Source organism: Taudactylus pleione, unplaced genomic scaffold (genome assembly GCF_031769625.1).
Source record: "Taudactylus pleione unplaced genomic scaffold, aTauple2 ptg001279l, whole genome shotgun sequence".
NCBI classification, from domain to species: Eukaryota; Metazoa; Chordata; class Amphibia; order Anura; family Myobatrachidae; genus Taudactylus; species Taudactylus pleione.
In genome coordinates, this window is record NW_028285679.1 from 1025291 (window position 1) to 1043528 (window position 18238).

General features: G+C 44.3%; 1 protein-coding gene across 6 annotated transcripts in view; it reads right to left on the reverse strand.

Moving 5' to 3' along the window:
- Positions 1 to 1093: 1093 nt before the first annotated feature.
- Positions 1094 to 18238, reverse strand: part of CUNH13orf46 (chromosome unknown C13orf46 homolog) — a 50375-nt gene continuing 33230 nt past the window's right edge. For 2 of the 6 annotated variants that reach the window (XM_088462873.1, XM_088462877.1), the window contains exons 2-4: positions 12853 to 12878; positions 9167 to 9192; positions 1094 to 4540 (exon numbers count right to left, since the gene is read on the reverse strand). In XM_088462873.1, the coding sequence (XP_088318999.1) occupies positions 2062 to 3354 (1293 nt within the window). In that variant the 5' untranslated portion in view covers positions 3355 to 4540; positions 9167 to 9192; positions 12853 to 12878 and the 3' untranslated portion in view covers positions 1094 to 2061. Of the gene's footprint in view, positions 4541 to 9166; positions 9196 to 12852; positions 12879 to 18238 lie in introns of all 6 variants that reach the window. The other 4 variants (XM_088462871.1, XM_088462876.1, XM_088462874.1 and 1 more) reach the window with 3 other exon arrangements.

The window sequence follows — 18238 nt, forward strand, 5'->3', positions numbered from 1 at the left end:
GGAAGATGGATGAAATTATACAGCTAAAATGGGAGTTTTGTAAGAACCATAATGCTTCAATGGCTGAAGTAGGGGAGAAGATAGAAGGATGGGTCTCATGGTTGAACCCAGTGAAATGGTTCTCAGGTCTAGGGGAATGGGTCCAGGAAGTGATCGCCAGCATAGGCAAATTCTTGATCCTTACACTGATTGTCATCATAATATTTGGCATATGTGTCCGGTGTGTTCCTATTGTGTTGAAGTGTGGAAAATGTAAAAATAGAGTAAAACGAAAGAATGAAACTATGATGGTGGTCAGTAATGACAATATGAATACCGAGGTAAATATAGAACTGAATTACAACCCTGAACTAGGAAATACCATCATTTAATGTATTATATTTAGACATGCATAGAATGTATTATTGAAATGTTACTTTTAAAACACCTCAAATAATGTAAAGTCTCAATTCCCCTTCAAGACTGCCTTTATAGGATTGATGCATCCCCACATCACCCCCATGATCTTCCAAGATCCGCGGTGTGCGTATAATAGTAGTTTTATGTCCCCTCCCAGAGACACATTATTGATGGATTAAGAACCACCTTGTGCCATCCCATAATAACATTAAATAATATATACATATAAGTGTAAGCCTAAAATAAATTTTTGTGATAGCATGTTGTTCGCTATCAAAGGGTGGGTTGTCGAAGCTGGATAATTGGCTGAGACAAGATCAGCTTAAGATTAGATCAAAATGACGCCATCTTGCGAATGGCCGCAAGACGCCATCTTGAAAATGAGATCGCAAGACGCCATTTTGCGAATGGCCGCAGCGCCATTTTAGCTAAACTCACACTTAAGTACATATGGCGATGTTACTATTAGCATCATGCGATTGCATCTTTTCACCATTCGTCATACACACATAAATACGCACAATTGCGCTGTTAAATAGTCGCACATTAGCGAATGCATAAGATCCTCTATGAAAACGCTGTTTATTAGCTTCATGCGCACGCATCTGCCCCAAGTTAACTAGCGTCTTTTTATCAAACCCCGAATACTTTCACATTACATATTCACATAAAAGATTCCATAAGCTTTAAAGTATAAGATTCAAGTTTGTTCATTTATTATAATTGCTGTGAAATAAAGGTTATTTGGTAGCTAAGGTTTAATACATGATAAGTAAGCCATGTTTGGTATTATACAGATCTGCACCCTCTCAACAGCTTCCCGGTATCATCGGTGTGAAGATTGCAACATGCATTCTCAACTTATGGACCGCAGAGACTTAAAGCACCGAAATGTACATTGTATGACCAACTGTTTGGATTTGCATGAGGCGGGAAAACAGAGGCAACCAGCTGTCAGAGGCTGGACTGTGTCTATTTGAATCAACCTGTTAAATGCCTTGTAACATATGCACTCTCCCTGGGAACCAATGGTATTAGCAACAAGCCTCTCTATTGTGTTGTCTGTTTCTGTGAGAGTATAAACGTGTGTGTTGTGACCCCAGTCTGGAGTCTTCTTGCTGAATGCTGAATGACGGAGGTTTCTTGCTGATGCCGGTATCTGGTCCAGAGCGCATGCATATGTATACTGTACTTGGGTCTGTATAATTCCTTGCGCTAAATTGTACTTAGATCATAGCGTGTAACTGACTGTACTTTTACTTGAATAATACTTTGTGCTTTGGAAACACATGTTCTAAGTCTAAGGTTTTTATTTACTGTATGACTGCATACTCAAATAAGCGTCAATCTTAGAGGTTTATAGGCAGGTTTTAGAAGGTATAGGCAGGAGCGTATAGAGGTTCAAATTCAGTATTGTTAGGATTAAGGACAGTAATGAGGTGCTGAGGATAGTAATGAGGGGCTGAGGATAGTAATGAGGGGCTGAGGATAGTAATGAGGTGCTGAGGATAGTAATGAGGGGCTGAGGATAGTAATGAGGGGCTGAGGATAGTAATGAGGTGCTGAGGATAATAATGAGGTGCTGAGGATAGTAATGAGGTGCTGAACACAGTGATGAGGGGCTGAGGATAGTAATGAGGTGCTGAACACAGTGATGAGGGGCTAAGGATAGTGATGAGGGACTGAGGATAGTAATGAGGGGCTGAGGATAGTAATGAGGTGCTGAGGATAATAATGAGGTGCTGAGGATAGTAATGAGGTGCTGAGGATAGTAATGAGGGGCTGAGGATAGTAATGAGGTGCTGAGGATAATAATGAGGTGCTGAGGATAGTAATGAGGTGCTGAGGATAATAATGAGGTGCTGAGGATAGTAATGAGGGGCTGAGGATAGTAATGAGGTGCTGAGGATAATAATGAGGTGCTGAGGATAGTAATGAGGTGCTGAACACAGTGATGAGGGGCTGAGGATAGTAATGAGGTGCTGAACACAGTGATGAGGGGCTGAGGATAGTGATGAGGGACTGAGGATAGTAATGAGGGGCTGAGGATAGTAATGAGGTGCTGAGGATAATAATGAGGTGCTGAGGATAATAATGAGGTGCTGAGGATAGTAATGAGGGGCTGGGGATAGTAATGAGGTGCTGAGGATAATAATGAGGTGCTGAGGATAGTAATGAGGTGCTGAGGATAGTAATGAGGGGCTGAGGATAGTAATGAGGTGCTGAGGATAATAATGAGGTGCTGAGGATAGTAATGAGGTGCTGAGGATAGTAATGAGGGGCTGAGGATAGTAATGAGGTGCTGAGGATAATAATGAGGTGCTGAGGATAGTAATGAGGCGCTGAGGATAATAATGAGGTGCTGAGGATAGTAATGAGGGGTTGATGATAATAATGAGGTGCTGAGGATAGTAATGAGGTGCTGAACACAGTGATGAGGGGCTGAGGATAGTAATGAGGTGCTGAACACAGTGATGAGGGGCTGAGGATAGTGATGAGGGACTGAGGATAGTAATGAGGGGCTGAGGATAGTAATGAGGGGTTGATGATAATAATGAGGTGCTGAGGATAATAATGAGGTGCTGAGGATAGTAATGAGGTGCTGAGGATAATAATGAGGGGCTGAGGATAGTAATGAGGTGCTGAGGATAATAATGAGGTGCTGAGGATAGTAATGAGGTGCTGAGGATAATAATGAGGTGCTGAGGATAGTAATGAGGTGCTGAACACAGTGATGAGGTGCTGAGGAAGGTGAAAACACAGGCCAAGTGTTAGCAAAGGCTGGAGCTGGCCACAGGTAAGTAGATATCTGTATTTTATCATAGCCCAATGGACCCCAACCACCCTTTTGAGGTCTAGGAATGCATTACCACAACTTAAATACATTAATTTGTCTTCTATGAAGATTATACACACGAGGCTAATACTGAGTGCACGGCGAGCGCCCATTTTCATAGCATAACTTGCATGATGTCGCACTGCGCATACAAGTGTGCACACAAATGCGGACCTGCAGAGTCACCTTTGGCTTGCATCTTCACTTCCCATGGGGAGGTGGGACTGGGGCAGGAAGAGACGTTCTCATGCAAATACGGGCCGTGCAGACCAGCACATTAACGATTATACACCTGTTAGGGGGAGTATCTTTCCCAATTAGTATCAGGCAGGTGCTAAAGACTAGAGATGTGCGTGGATCCCTGTGTTTTGGTACTTTTCTGTTTTGATATTGGTTTTGGATTTCTGTATAATTAATAAAATCTGCTAAAATCAGGACCTGTTTACATGTAATCCAGAACCCAAGATTCTGTTTTTACATCCTAGTTCTGAATTTACAGTAATGTACACCCATTTTTTTTCCAACTCCGTATAAGCCATGAGGGTTTTCAATTGGATGAATTAAAGCAAATATACTTGTGTCGTGGACGTATCCGTGAAAGCGGCTACGTTCCCAGGCGCACAGACACAAACATATGAGGCCATTGTCAGATGAAGAAACACCACCAGCGGTAGGGCTGGCTCAAGGTTCGATGGTGCGATCGATGTTTGCATATAAGGACACCCCAGTCGGTATTACTGCGTGTACAGACGCTAAAAGTGGGCATCTCAGCCTTTGCACATTTGGCCGCACGGGTGTACACAAGGAAGGAGGTAATAGCGGTATTTGCAGAAACTCGCACAGACGAGCGACCACCAATACGTGCCGCTGCGTGCGCTTCTGTGTGCAGCTCGGAATTAGGCCCGTTTGCAGTTATTGCTGTAACTGACAATAATCTTTCAGAGGACGCTGCCCCCTAGTGATGGAATATGAAGAAAAACAACAACAAATGAAAGGACGCTTGCATGGCACCGCTAAGGGATATATTCAGCAAAGGATCCCTGCGACATGCTCACATACAGTAATTTACATATAGTTGGGGTAAATATGCCTTTTCATTTTTCCCAGCATATTATACCATTGTTCTCCTTATAGAGTCTATTTAATGAGAACAACATCGTAATCGGTGTCGTCATTTTCAGTCCTTATTGTGGCGTATGTGGTGGTTTCCGATGAGATCACCTCTTTTTTTGACTCGCTGGAACCGAAGTCGATAGTTACGTATTGTACTTCATTAACCTGTAGGTATTCATCGTCTGGGGACTTCTGGAAGACAATAAAATCATGATTATAGGTGTGAGTCTGCTTTCTGGAGAGCCTGGGGTTTTTCCTCTCTATTCCTGGCAGAACTGTACCTAACATTTATAATTTCATCTAAATACAGTATTAGGAGGTACTCTGTAGTCATGAGAGAGATTGTAGGAGATTGTCCTTATTACCGTGTGTGGAACTGCTCCCCAATGTGACTGTAAGCTCTGTTACTTTAGTATTTATACCATCTCATTTCCATTACCAGGTAGCTAGCAGTGCTCTTCACAGTGACTGTAAGGGAGGAGTTCCCTGCCTATGTCTGTGTAAAAGGCATTTGCTTGTCACCCAGTGCAGCAGTGCTCTTAGCAGTGATTGGGTGGGATGTTCCCCTCATTACTTTGTGTAGGAGGGCTCCTCATAGTGACTGTAAGAGGGGGGAGCTCAGTGATTTTGTCGTATGTAAAAGACATTCTTTTCCATCCTTGTCAGCCAGTACAGCAGTGTTCCCAGCAGTGATTGTAGGATGGGTTGTTACGAGCACTGCTAAAGAAAGCAATAGGGATGAGTATGTCACATACAGTTACATGAATACTGAGTACCTCCTCACATTTAATATAAGTAATAATGGTAGGCATACACTAGTTCTGCAACTCACAAGGTGTAGGACAATCCCCTCATTATTTTTCGTAAGAGTACTCCTCACAGTGACTGTAAGAGGAGGAGCTCAGTGATTACACCTCTAAAACATGACATTTCTCTGCTTGTTACCCAGTGCAGCAGTGCTCCTAGCAGTGACTGTAAGAGGAGGAGCTGAGGAGGAGCTCAGTGATTACATCTCTAAAACATGATATTTCCCTACTTGTTACCCAGTGCAGCAGTGCTCCTAGCAGTGACTGTAAGAGGAGGAGCTCAGTGATTACACCTCTAAAACATGACATTTCCCTACTTGTTACCCAGTGCAGCAGTGCTCCTAGCAGTGACTGTAAGAGGAGGAGCTCAGTGATTACACCTCTAAAACATGACATGTCCCTACTTGTTACCCAGTGCAGCAGTGCTCCTAGCAGTGACTGTAAGGAGGAGGAGCTCAGTGATTACACCTCTAAAACATGACATTTCCCTGCTTGTTACCCAGTGCAGCAGTGCTCCTAGCAGTGACTGTAAGAGGAGGAGCTCAGTGATTACACCTCTAAAACATGACATTTCTCTGCTTGTTACCCAGTGCAGCAGTGCTCCTAGCAGTGACTGTAAGAGGAGGAGCTGAGAAGGAGCTCAGTGATTACACCTCTAAAACATGACATTTCCCTGCTTGTTACCCAGTGCAGCAGTGCTCCTAGCAGTGACTGTAAGAGGAGGAGCTCAGTGATTACACCTCTAAAACATGACATTTCCCTACTTGTTAACCAGTGCAGCAGTGCTCCTAGCAGTGACTGTAAGAGGAGGAGCTCAGTGATTACACCTCTAAAACATGACATATCCCTGCTTGTTACCCAGTGCAGCAGTGCTCCTAGCAGTGACTGTAAGAGGAGGAGCTCAGTGATTACACCTCTAAAACATGACATTTCCCTACTTGTTAACCAGTGCAGCAGTGCTCCTAGCAGTGACTGTAAGAGGAGGAGCTCAGTGATTACACCTCTAAAACATGACATATCCCTACTTGTTACCCAGTGCAGCAGTGCTCCTAGCAGTGACTGTAGGAGGAGGAGCTCAGTGATTACACCTCTAAAACATGACATATCCCTACTTGTTACCCAGTGCAGCAGTGCTCCTAGCAGTGACTGTAAGAGGAGGAGCTCAGTGATTACACCTCTAAAACATGACATTTCCCTACTTGTTACCCAGTGCAGCAGTGCTCCTAGCAGTGATTGTAGGTGATGTTGTTAAGTTGTCATGTGTAGGGTGTATGATACTCGCCATTGTGTAGAAGGGCTCATCACAGTGAAAATTCTTTATAATGTTTTTCCTGATAAAAGACCTAAATATAATAGACCACAATTTGTGGCCACCAACATAGTTCCGGCAAGATAGACACTAAATAAAATTTAAAACCAACCTGGTTTTACCTTTAAACAAATTTCCCCTTTAAATCTTGCGGATTATATGGGATATCAGTAAGTATTCTACTAGAGATGAGCAAAATGTTCAAATATCTTTCGCAAACTATTCATTGCTGATTATATTTGGCCGTGAAATTACTAGGAAGGAATTAAGCCTTTGGCACTTTTAGCCCCATCCTAACCAGAAACTGGAAGTATGGCAACGTGTGGCAAGCAACTTCTCAACTTTTTTGGGGGGAATGTAAACGGAACTGTTCTGCCATTCATAGATAAGTCAGTTACCAACATGGGTCCAGTTCCAATTCATTTATATTCCACTGTAATTCACTTCTGTAGCTGCTTAGGTATGTTATGTGTGCCTGACTACCAGGAGGTCGGTGAGTTCCCCTATTTTATGTGGTGAAAGTTTATGTGTAATGAAAAAACAATTGTCATTATTTTAATGTGCTGCTTTTGATAATAATAAGCTTTGAAAGAAGCCTGTCCCTGCGATGTCCTCTGAGTGCTGCCAGGGCTACTGCGTATGCCCGCATGGCTGCCTTTGCCGGGGGGGAATTTTTTCGGGTAGCCCCCCACACCCCGGGAAGCGTAGGCACTTTTCTCACATCCTGATCACTTCCTATTGAAGTTGGCAGAATGTGGAGAAACTACCTGAGAAATCCGTGACCCATCGGGAGGGGTGTGGCCTTGATGCAATCTTATGATAATCTTGTCATTTGGCCCTGCACCCTACTCAAATGTGCGTGATTTGCTGCATATCATCATAAGGAGGTCGGGCCTAATGACATGAATAGTCTGGCCCCTCCCCCATCACTGCCCTCCTGCATCTCCTCTCTGGGCTTCTCCCAGAAAGGACATGTCAGAAGTAGGTAAGTATGCCTAGTATAAGCCGGGTGGCACCCTAATACTATTTTTTAACACACACGTTATATATTAAACATTTTTAACTGTGCCTGAACCTGAAGGCCCTGAACACACAACAAACTGCCTCACAGCGCTCCTAGTATAAAGGTGGCACCCTAATTACTTTTTTAACATAGAAGTTTTATTGTAAAAGTTTTTAACAGTGCCTGAACACACAGCAAACTGCCTCACAGCGCTCCTAGTATAAGGGTGGCAATGACGTTATATTTTTTAACACAACTTTTTGACTGTGCGCCCCCTTGCGTGGGCTGCCGGTCCGTCGGCACCCAGGGCACGAGCCCCACCCGACCCCCTTAGTTACGCCACTGCTCGGGACACTTAGTTTAGTTGTGTTCAGTCTCCATGGAAACCGAACCGCACATCTCCAATGGCAATTAAGGGATCTATGTACTAAGCATTGGACAACTAATCAGCTTCTAGCTGTCACTTCACAGACTGTGTTTGAAAAAAATAACAGGAGCTGATTGACTGGTACTTTATCTCCATTCACTTCATCTTACTCCAAGGCTTAGTACATAGGGTTGGTTAACAAGGCTCTGTTCACATGCATCCAGCTGATGTTTGCATTCTGCGTATGCATATAAGACGCAGTACGCGTGCGTGAACTGGCCACTGCGATCGGTAAGCGATCGCAGTGAGCACGCAGTCTTCACAGTGATTGACAGAAAGTGACCATTTAATGGTGGTGACGGGGGGGTGTGGTGGTGGTCAGAGAAACGCAGGCGTGCCTGGGCGTTTAAACGCCGTTACAGGGGGCGTGCATAAGTAAGCCCCTGCGATAGCATACGCTGGCAGAGGTCTAGATGGCTACAGGAAGTTTAGCAATTTCCGTGGCAGGGTCAGGTCAACCACAAGTGTGCGCGGGTGGTTCCGATGTTACTCGATATTACCGATATTTTCGCTCTCTTGCGGGAGGCTTTATACAGTGATGGGCGTCTTGGTATAGAGCTGCGGTTGCCGTGCGATTGCACTCATTAGCATATTTTTGCAGGAAGCAGGGTGCGTGCGAACCAACCTGAATCAGGCCCATAGACCCTTAACATACATGCAACCAGTGATTCCCTCAATCACTGCTGTCTGAGAATGACTTTTGTACGATTGCTTTATTATTTATATAGACAGAGGTTATTAGAAGATGTGTGTAAAAGTTTGGCTTCAGCCATCAGTAAGAGATTGGTATACATGGCAAACATTAATATGTATTGGACTAAACACTGGTTAAGAAAAGCCGCTTGCAGATTGGTAAAACGATACATGCAAATATTGTAACTAATATCCGCTACAAATCACATTCCAAGTATATGGCTTTGCCAACAAGATGGATTTAAATATGCCTTTAATAAAAGAGGAAACTTTGTAACTAATGAAAATATTACAACTATTGTCGACAACAGATATTGGACCTAATCTTGCAATCTCACCTAATCTCTGTCTGATTGATAAAACTATGCTCATTCTCCAAACCACAATGTGCAGAAAGCACCTAAAAATTAACTTATTGGTACCTTAATGGATATTACCCTGGTGTCCTCTCACAGGAGTCTCTGCCCCCCCCCCCCCCCATGTTTTCTCTGATTCTCACATACTGTAACCCTCCCATGTTAATCTTTTACTATAAAATATGAAAACTGAATGAAATTGGAAAAAAAAACAACAACGTTACCTCTGACTGGGTGCTGAGATCCGCTGCTTCTGGGGAAGAAAAGAACAGGTAAAATAATACAGTACTTCTGAATTAAAACATTTTTAATAAATTGTATGGGCCGAGTCATTTCAGAATGTTCCCTCTGTACAGTATAACAATACATATATCTCATTTTTGTGGAGAATAGCGCTCGCCTCACTGCTGCACACTGGGCCCCATATCAACGGAGGTGCGCTGACGTCACAGCGCTGCCACTGATCCAATGCGCTACTGCCTTCCTCGCTAGGATTAGGACATGCCCCTGAGTGTCTCCCTGAGGGAGACTGCGATAGACACACCATAAAGCCAGCTACCGTGTCACCACACATAGGCATCGCATACACTGCCACCACTAAGTGCTCCAGACACCGCACACCACCTGCGTTACCTCCTTCCTGGTTGGACCTGTAACAACATATTCCTGCATTGTGTACCTGCAGCATTAACCCTTTGTTGACTTGTATCCTGTGTTCTACCTGGTTAATAAACCAAGCCCTGGTGAAGCTGTTCATCCTGTGGACTGACCTCCATGACACGATCTGTCTGCCAATAATTTTATAGTAATATACAGTATATCTCCCAAACCTACCGCAGCTTATTTGCTGTCCTTACCTCAGTACGTAATCCCGTCCAGCGTGTAGCCAGCTCTTCATATTATCTGGTTTATGCTAAGTCTCCCCAGACCCCTTTAGATGTGTCTCCCTGGGTGGGATGCATGACGGAAGGCAAAGGACAGCTCTCCCGATAAGAGCGGCCCTTTGCGAGTGAGGGACTTCTTGAGTCCTCAAAAGTTTGTATGACTATTGGTTTCTCTGGCAAGACATTGTATCGAAAATTATTGTGGCTGAGCATTCACTGCACACACAATCTGCCATAAGCCTTGCATTGAAGATAAGAAATGTGTTTCCTGCCATACCCTAACCATGCTATTTCAGAAGCCTGTGCCCCCCCCCGCTCAGTTTCTTACTATTGCCAGAGTGTAACTACAGTGCAGAGAATCAGCATTTTGTAAGCAGCGGGCTGACCCTATGCTAGCAAATTCTGGGTGGGTGGGGTGTGGTGTAAGAGATAGACAGTAATTAGATAGACAATGTTTAGGTAGACAACAGATGTTAGACAGACAAAAGTTCGACTGGGACAAAAGGTTGACACACAAAAGTTCGACATGTAAAAGGTTGACAGGTACAAATGGTCGACAGGGTCAAAATGTCGACACAAGAATGGTCGACACATGTTCTTTTTGTTTTCTAGCCCAAATCTTTACCCTCACCCTCCCCTTGTTGCCTAACCCTCCCTCCTGGTGCCTAACCGTTGGGGTAGGTGCCTGACCCTAACCGCCCCTTCTATTGCCTAACCCTAACCAAAAAACCTAACCCTAAAAGGAAAAAAATTGAAAATTGTGTCGACCTTTTGTCCCTGTCGAACTTTGTCTGTCTAAGGGTGTGTATTCACTAGAAACGACAGGACGATTACGACATGAGCCTGCACTGAACGTTCAGTCGTTCAGTGCAGGCTCATCAATCATCTGGTAACATGATGACCCTGACGTTATCGTCAGTTTTGACCAGCTTGTTTGCCCAATGATAGATGTCCAATACGACCATAGTGCACGTGCATCACTGGTCGTTTTTGACTTTTACATCTGATGTCTACCTAATTACTATCTATCTAATTACTGTCTATCCACAATCCGGAACCCATGTGGGTGATCCCTTTAATTGTCAATATAAAGCCAGACACTTTTTTTTTTTTACCTCAATACCAATTTCTATCCCTCAGCTCTCACCTTCAGAGAAATTCAGGCCACTCAGATTTCATATTATTCTGTCAATGACAGGGCGGGATGTACTAAGCATGGCATCTGCAATGCGGCACATCCCGCCTCCCATCGGGTACATATCGGGGTTAATTACCCTGGAATGTACTAAGAAATTCAATTAAAATCGCAAAGGACTGCTCTCCCGATAAAAACTGTCCTTTGGGATGCCCCTGGATAGAGGGGCTTCCGGTTCTAACACACAGAAGTTCCTCTGGCGTCCGTTTGCACATGCGCAGAAGGACGTGCGCCCCGCGGGAGGAGATGGGAGGGATCCGATTGGATCCCTCTCAGAGGGCGCCCCAATAAGCAGCCCATACGCTTCTATTGTGTAACAGAAAAAAGAAAATGTGCGGAGAACCGGCGATGCTTTCTTATAACAGGGAAGGGGGTATGGAGAGATACTTATCTTAGATGGTGGTCGACCAGCACATAAAGAACCACTTTGAGGTATACTTGGACTGTGGGACCCGATTCACCTTGGAACTGCCCAGCTGTGGATATTGATTACATTCTACTAGTGATCTATTTTGGATGTCCGGATTGACTGTATCCTATATTTCTACTCATCCATTCTATGCTGACATCAATTTTACTGCATTTTATTGTGAAAACAAAGAAACCTAGATGGGACTACCAATACCTTGATGAGAGTGACTATTGGTACGCTATTTTTATCACATCCTGCTTGTTGATATCTATTGTGATTAGAGGTTGCATACACCCCATCGACAAAGATACCGCTACAGGTTTTTACTACATCGATTTATGTGAGTTAGGTGTGTTTTCCCACCTATCCACCATTTGTATTCCTGCCAAAAGATACCGTTATAAGTTTGGTGCGCACCTGTCCTTTGTAAGTCAGGTGCGTTTTTCCTTGAAATTTGGATTTATATCAAATATATTCATATATACACAAGAGGCACCCATTATTGATAACATCTATTTATCGTTTGGAATTGCTGTCTGGATAAATGTTTTTTACCGCTGTCACCCGTTTTTACATGTGTAAAAAGAATATGCTACACATTGTATTATTTTGTATCTCCATATATGAAATCGTGATGCATTGAATACAAAGAAAAGTATTTTGTCTAGAACATTTGGGGTATTAGAAGATTTACATGATCGACCACCATCTAAGATAAGTATCTCTCCATACCCCCTTCCCTGATATAAGAAAGCATCGCCAGTTTCTACGCACATTTTCTTTTTTCTGTTTATTTCATTGGGAAACCTAGTGGGATAGGCTGAAGCTCTCTTTATATAGCGCCCTATCTTTCTCCTTCACTCCCCTTTTCTATTGTGTAACGTCTATAGATGGCGTTACCCACTGGGATGAAGCGTGCTTAGTACATATGGGAAATGCGGTAAAAACCCCGAAAATGCAGTTTTAACCGCATTTTCTGTTTAGTACATCCGCCCATAATCTGATGTGATCACATATTATGGAGCATTGTTAATAACAATATGTTAAAACATGTATTTAATAAGCAGGGCCGTAGCTAGGGTAGTGCGGCCGGTGCCATCGCACAGGGCACCACAGGGCAGGGGGCGCTGTTTGGGCCTGTCAAATTTTCTGTTTATTATCATTCTTGCTTGTAGCTTCCTCTTATTTCATCCCCAGCATCTCCTGGCCTCTCCTATCTCTTCCCTGGCCTTTCCCCATGAGGCCATGGCCCTTTTTTGGGTACATTATGTCCCTTTGAAAAATGAGGGGAGCACCAATGCTTTCTGGCACAGGGCACCAAAAAGTCTAGTTACGGCTCTGTTAATAAGAAAACATGTATAACATCCATAGATATATATATATATATATATATATATATATATATAAAATTATATTTACCTTCTTTTAAATGACATGATGTCCTCCTGTAGAGGAAGAGAAACAGAGAAGTATTATTACTAGAGATGTGTGAAGACCCCCGTGCTGTGGTTTTGGATCTGGATTCATCTTCGTGTTTTGGTTTTGGTTCTGGATTCGGATAAAATTTAATAAAAACAGCAAAAATGTCCGAATCCAAAACTCAAGTTCGTTATTTAAATCCGATCTCTGAACCAGCAATAGATCCGAACCGTGACCCACTTCTACTTGGAACCCCTAAATACGGGTGTGTTCGGATTTCAGAAATATGGACCTGCACGTCTCTAATTATTACCAGAGTCTAGGGGGTAAATTTACTAAAGTGAGAGTTTTTAGAAGTGGAGATGTTGCCCATAGCAACCAATCAGCTTCTACTTAACATTTCACTAGCACCTTCTAGAACATAATAGCTAGACTCTGGTTGCTATGGGCAACATCTCCACTTCTAAAAACTCTCACTTTAGTAAATATACCCCCTAGGAGACCCCCTACATAAAGTCCCACATTCATTTTCATAGTGACAACAGTGATGTATTTCCTTCATATAATCTGATTTCTGCTAATAAAGCAAAACTCGCCATGTACCTCCCAGCAGAGCCGGATTAACATTAGGTTAGATGGGGCGGTCGCCCAGGGGCCACCACACACAGGGGGCTCCCAGACATAGGGTCCTGATCCAGAGGTGGGTGGTAATTCATGCGCTGCTGCGATCCCGTTTGCAATGGTGCAGAAATGTGCAAATGGCGCAGCCCCATGGATTTGTATTGAGACGCTCACTAGCAGCTTCTCAAGTTCTGCCGCTTGCACACACGGACGTGACATCGGTTGCACATTGGTCGCACCAGCGTGATTCTGAGAAACGCTATGATCACACAGAATGTCCACTGAGCCAAAACCACTGTATGAACTCACAGCAGGCTTGCCTACCCTCCTGATTTGGTCGGGAGTCTCCCGAATATCGGGTGCCGCTCCCGACCCCCCGGAAAGGTAGGCAAGCCTCCCGGCTGCCGCCTGCCCCCCCAACTACTTACTAGAATACCCCGCAGCGGGGGGGGGCCCGATGATGCGATTTGCGCTGAATCGTGTCATCCTGGCTCTGCCCCCTGCTTCACAATGCCTTTATTTTCGGCATTGTGAGGAGGGGCGGGGTCACGATGACGCGATTGTGCTGTCCCGCCCCTGGCCCCGCCCCCAAAATGGACCCATTGCCCGGCCACACCCCCCACCTTATGTAGGCATTCAGTTCCCTTCCGGAAGGAGGGAGTTGAATGTCGGCAAGTACGACACGCAGTCACAGATACACCCCCAAAACAGCTGCGACACGCCTGCGTTTGAATTACCTCCCACAAATGCTCCCTGTCGATCACACTTCATCCAAGTGTAATGAATCTTGGTGCCTGCGCAGTGTGACTCATATGCATGCGCAATAAAAATAAAATTGTGCAACTGCGCAAACATCGCCTGGGGTATCTGTATGGCATAAAGTGAACTGGGGGCACTACAGTGTGTTTTACATATTTGTGGCACTATTATCACTAGCAAAACTTCCTGATAATTTATTGGTAGGGGCCCCCACAAGTTAGTTGCAATGGGTCCCCCACAAGCCTTGATCCGGTCCTGCCACACAGTCAGTTGGATGCAGTGAAAGGTTGCGTTCAACCGCAGTTTGTGAATGACCTATTACCTACCTACTAATTGTACAGAAGCAGTTCTCATTAATCAGCATCATCATTATAATTTGCTGGCTACAGTATGTCACTAAACTCTGGGCATCCTTAACCCATTGGCGTATCTATAATGGGTGCAGGGTGTGCAGTGCACATGGGTCCTGAAGGGCCCACACCACCACACCCTGCACCCATATACAGTATATAGTATACTGCACTTACCTCTCCTGAGTACTGTGTCGGCCGATACTGCAGACTTTAATCACTTGAAAATTGGGGTGGTGGCCATTTTCCCAGTGATTTGCGCATGCACAGTATTAATGTCCCCAGGAATAATGGGCGCCATATTCCTGGAGACCTGCGCATGCACAGTAGACTCAGTCACAAAGCCAGGGTCTACTGCTGTCCCGGAAAAAGGAGGGGGTCCGCATGGAGGCTGCACACGGGCCCCCTCCTCCCTCAAAACACCCCTGCCTTAACACTATTGTCGCCAGTGCTGTTCTCACCCATGGGCTAAACCTATTTCAGTAATATGTTTTAAACAGAATTATACCGCGGTTTTTTTTCAGATCAATGAGGGGCATATTCAATTAGCTGCAGTAAAATGTTTGTTTACCGCAGCTTCAATTAATGAGTGGCTGATGCTCAATGCAATTGTAAAAAGTGGTCATGCGGTAAGTGGAAAAAAATGGAGAAATCAGCCTGTACCCCAATAAAGTGCAACATTGGCATTAGATAAATGTATAGAGGTGTATTGGCTGATTTTTGCATTTTTTAATAACATTGAAAAAATGAAAGAAAACAATTGTTTTTCAGCAAATTAAATGCTGCAGATAAATTATAGAGATGAGCTGGTCCAGTTCTCCGAGAACCAGACCCACGCGAACTTCCATATCTGAGTCCGGCTCGGGTTTTCCCGCCTAACTCGGATCTCAAAAATCATCCCGCTGTCAGATTCTCGCGAGTTTTGGATTGTATAAAAGTCCCTCCCCCACGGTGATCGGCGCCATTTCATTGCTGAGTCCCGGGCTGTCAGGGCTGTGCTTCATCCAAGAGGGGCTGCTGTGTCTATCCAGGGTCTGCTGTGTCTATCCAGGGACTGCTGTGTCTATCCAGGGACTACTGTGTCTATCCAGGGGTTGTCTGTCTATCCAGGGACTGCTGTGTCTATCCAGGGACTGCTGTGTCTATCCAGGGGCTGCTGTGTCTATCCAGGGGCTGCTGTGTCCATCCAAGGGTGCCCAGTGTATAAAAAAATAAAAGCTAATAATAATATAATTAATTAAAAAATAATATACTATATATTTTTTTTGTGCTGTACCCCAGTGTACTATATTATATAATTTTTTACTGTGATGCTGCTTGTCAGACCGCAGTGTAATATTCATACACGTATTGTTTGTGACACTGTAAGTGGTAGCGCAGTATATAATAAATATTGTCACACTGTAAGTGGAAAACGCAGTGTATTCGTAAAAATATTGTCACACTGTAGGTTATTGATACCGCAGTGTAATATTTAAAATTGCTACAAATTGAGGTATGTGCTGTACCCCACTTCATTCATGTTTGTTAACATGGAGAACAATCAATTGAGAGGAGAGCAGGAACCACATACTAGTGCTGGAGCTGCTGCCAGTGCCACCAGTTATGACGATACTAGTCCATCTACATCATCTACTAAAGCAGATGCCCAAGGGCATACAGGGCTTATGTCAGGGCATCTAAATTCAAGCAAGCAGTGTTTTACAGCGTTAAAGAAAAAAAATGAAAAGCTAAGTTAGTTACAGAGAAACAGAAAACTGCCAATATGCCATTTACTACACGAAGTGGCATGGAAAGGATACGGTTTTGGCCTTTATTTATGACTGGTGGTTCTGCATCTTATGATGATGTAAGCCCTTCTCCCTGTAGAAGTGTCAAAAAAATATAAATCGCTAAGGCACATGAACCAACTGTATGCTCAGAAAAGTCACAGATCCCCGAGGAGAGTCCAAGTGTGTCCGCAGTTGCCATGTGTGAGCCTGACCTTTCTAATACTCTACTTTTTTCTAATGCTGTAAGAGGATCCTTCTTCCACCATTTGTGTGCCCTCTGCAAATGTGGGGATGAGCAGCACAAGTCAACTGTTATGCTATGTACGTGATGTCCTGTGTCCCCGCTACCGTGTCCCTTCTAGATTCCACTTCTCTAGAATAGCAATTCTCAATCTGTACAAGGACATTAAAAAAACCTTATTAATGTCCTCCGAAATGCCGTTGTGCCCACTGTCCACTTAACCACAGATATGTTGTCAAGTAGCACAGGACAAATTAAAGATTACATGACTGTGACAGCCCACTGGGTAGGTGTATTGCCTCCAACAGTGCAAACAGCAGCAGCAGAATCATCTAATAAATGGCAGCTCATTCAGAGGCATGCTACTCTGTGCATAAAGGGTTTCACTAAGAGGCATACCGCTGAGAACCTCTTAGAAAAACTCAGGGAAATCATTGCAAATGGCTTACCCCACTTGGACTCTCCTCGGGATTAGTGATTTCTGACAATGCCACACATATTGTGCGAACATGTCCCATGTTTTGCTCACACAATAAATTTGGTGGTGCAAGATTTTTTTTAAAATGACAGGGGCATGCAGGAGATGCTCTCAGTGGCCCGAAAGATTTCTGGAAATTTTCAACATTCAGCAACTGCGTGTCGAAGATTGCAGCACCAGCAAGTACTGTTGAATTTGCCCTGTCATCAGCTGAAGCAAGAGGTAGTAACTAGGTGGAATTCTACCCTCAATATGTTTCAGTGGATGGAGGAGCAGAAAAAGGCCAGCCAAGGCTACACTATGGCCTATGACATAGGGAAAGGAGCGAGAATGCACCTTAGTCAATTGCAGTGGAGAATAATTTCTGTGTTGTGCAAGGTTCTCAAACCCTTTGAACTTGCCGCACGTAAAGTTAGTTCAGACACTGCCAGCTTGAGTCAGGTCATTCCCCTAATCAGAAAAAAAAAGCAGCTGGAGAAACTGAAGGAGGAGCTGAAATGGAATGATTTCACTAAGTATGTCGGACTTGTAGATCAAGACCTTTATTCGCTTCGCCAAGATCCAAGGGTCATCAATCTCTTGAAATTAGATCACTATATTTTGGCGACCATACTTTATCCTAGGTTTAAGTCATACCTTGTGTCTTTCTTTCCGATGAACATTAATCTGAAAAAATGCAAAGAGCTGTTGGTGAAAAAATTGTCAGCTCAAGGGGCACATGACACGGCATCATCTCCTCCTTCAGTTTCTGCGGCTGCCAGGAAAAAACTAAATTTTCCTAAGAGACCCACTGATAGTGGTGATGCAGATCAGTTAGCAAAACCTAATGACATCTGGTTGGGTCTGAAAGAACTGCCTACAATGAGTGACATGTCTACCGTGACTTTGGCCCTGATTCAGACCCACTCGCAAGCGGCTGTCCGCTCGCAAGTGGGTCGATGGTCTGCACTGAGCATGCACACGACGGAGGGAGCTCCGTTGTGCGCATGCGCCAGACGCGACGAGCGAAGGAAAGTCCTTCGCTCATTGTGTCTGATCAAAGGCGGCGTGCTGTCGATGTTGATTGACAGCACGCCCCCTTTGGTGGGCGTGCCGGGGGCGTGCCTCCCTGACGAGGGCGTTCCCAAGGGAACTCCTACCGTCAGAAGCCGGCCCACTGACATCA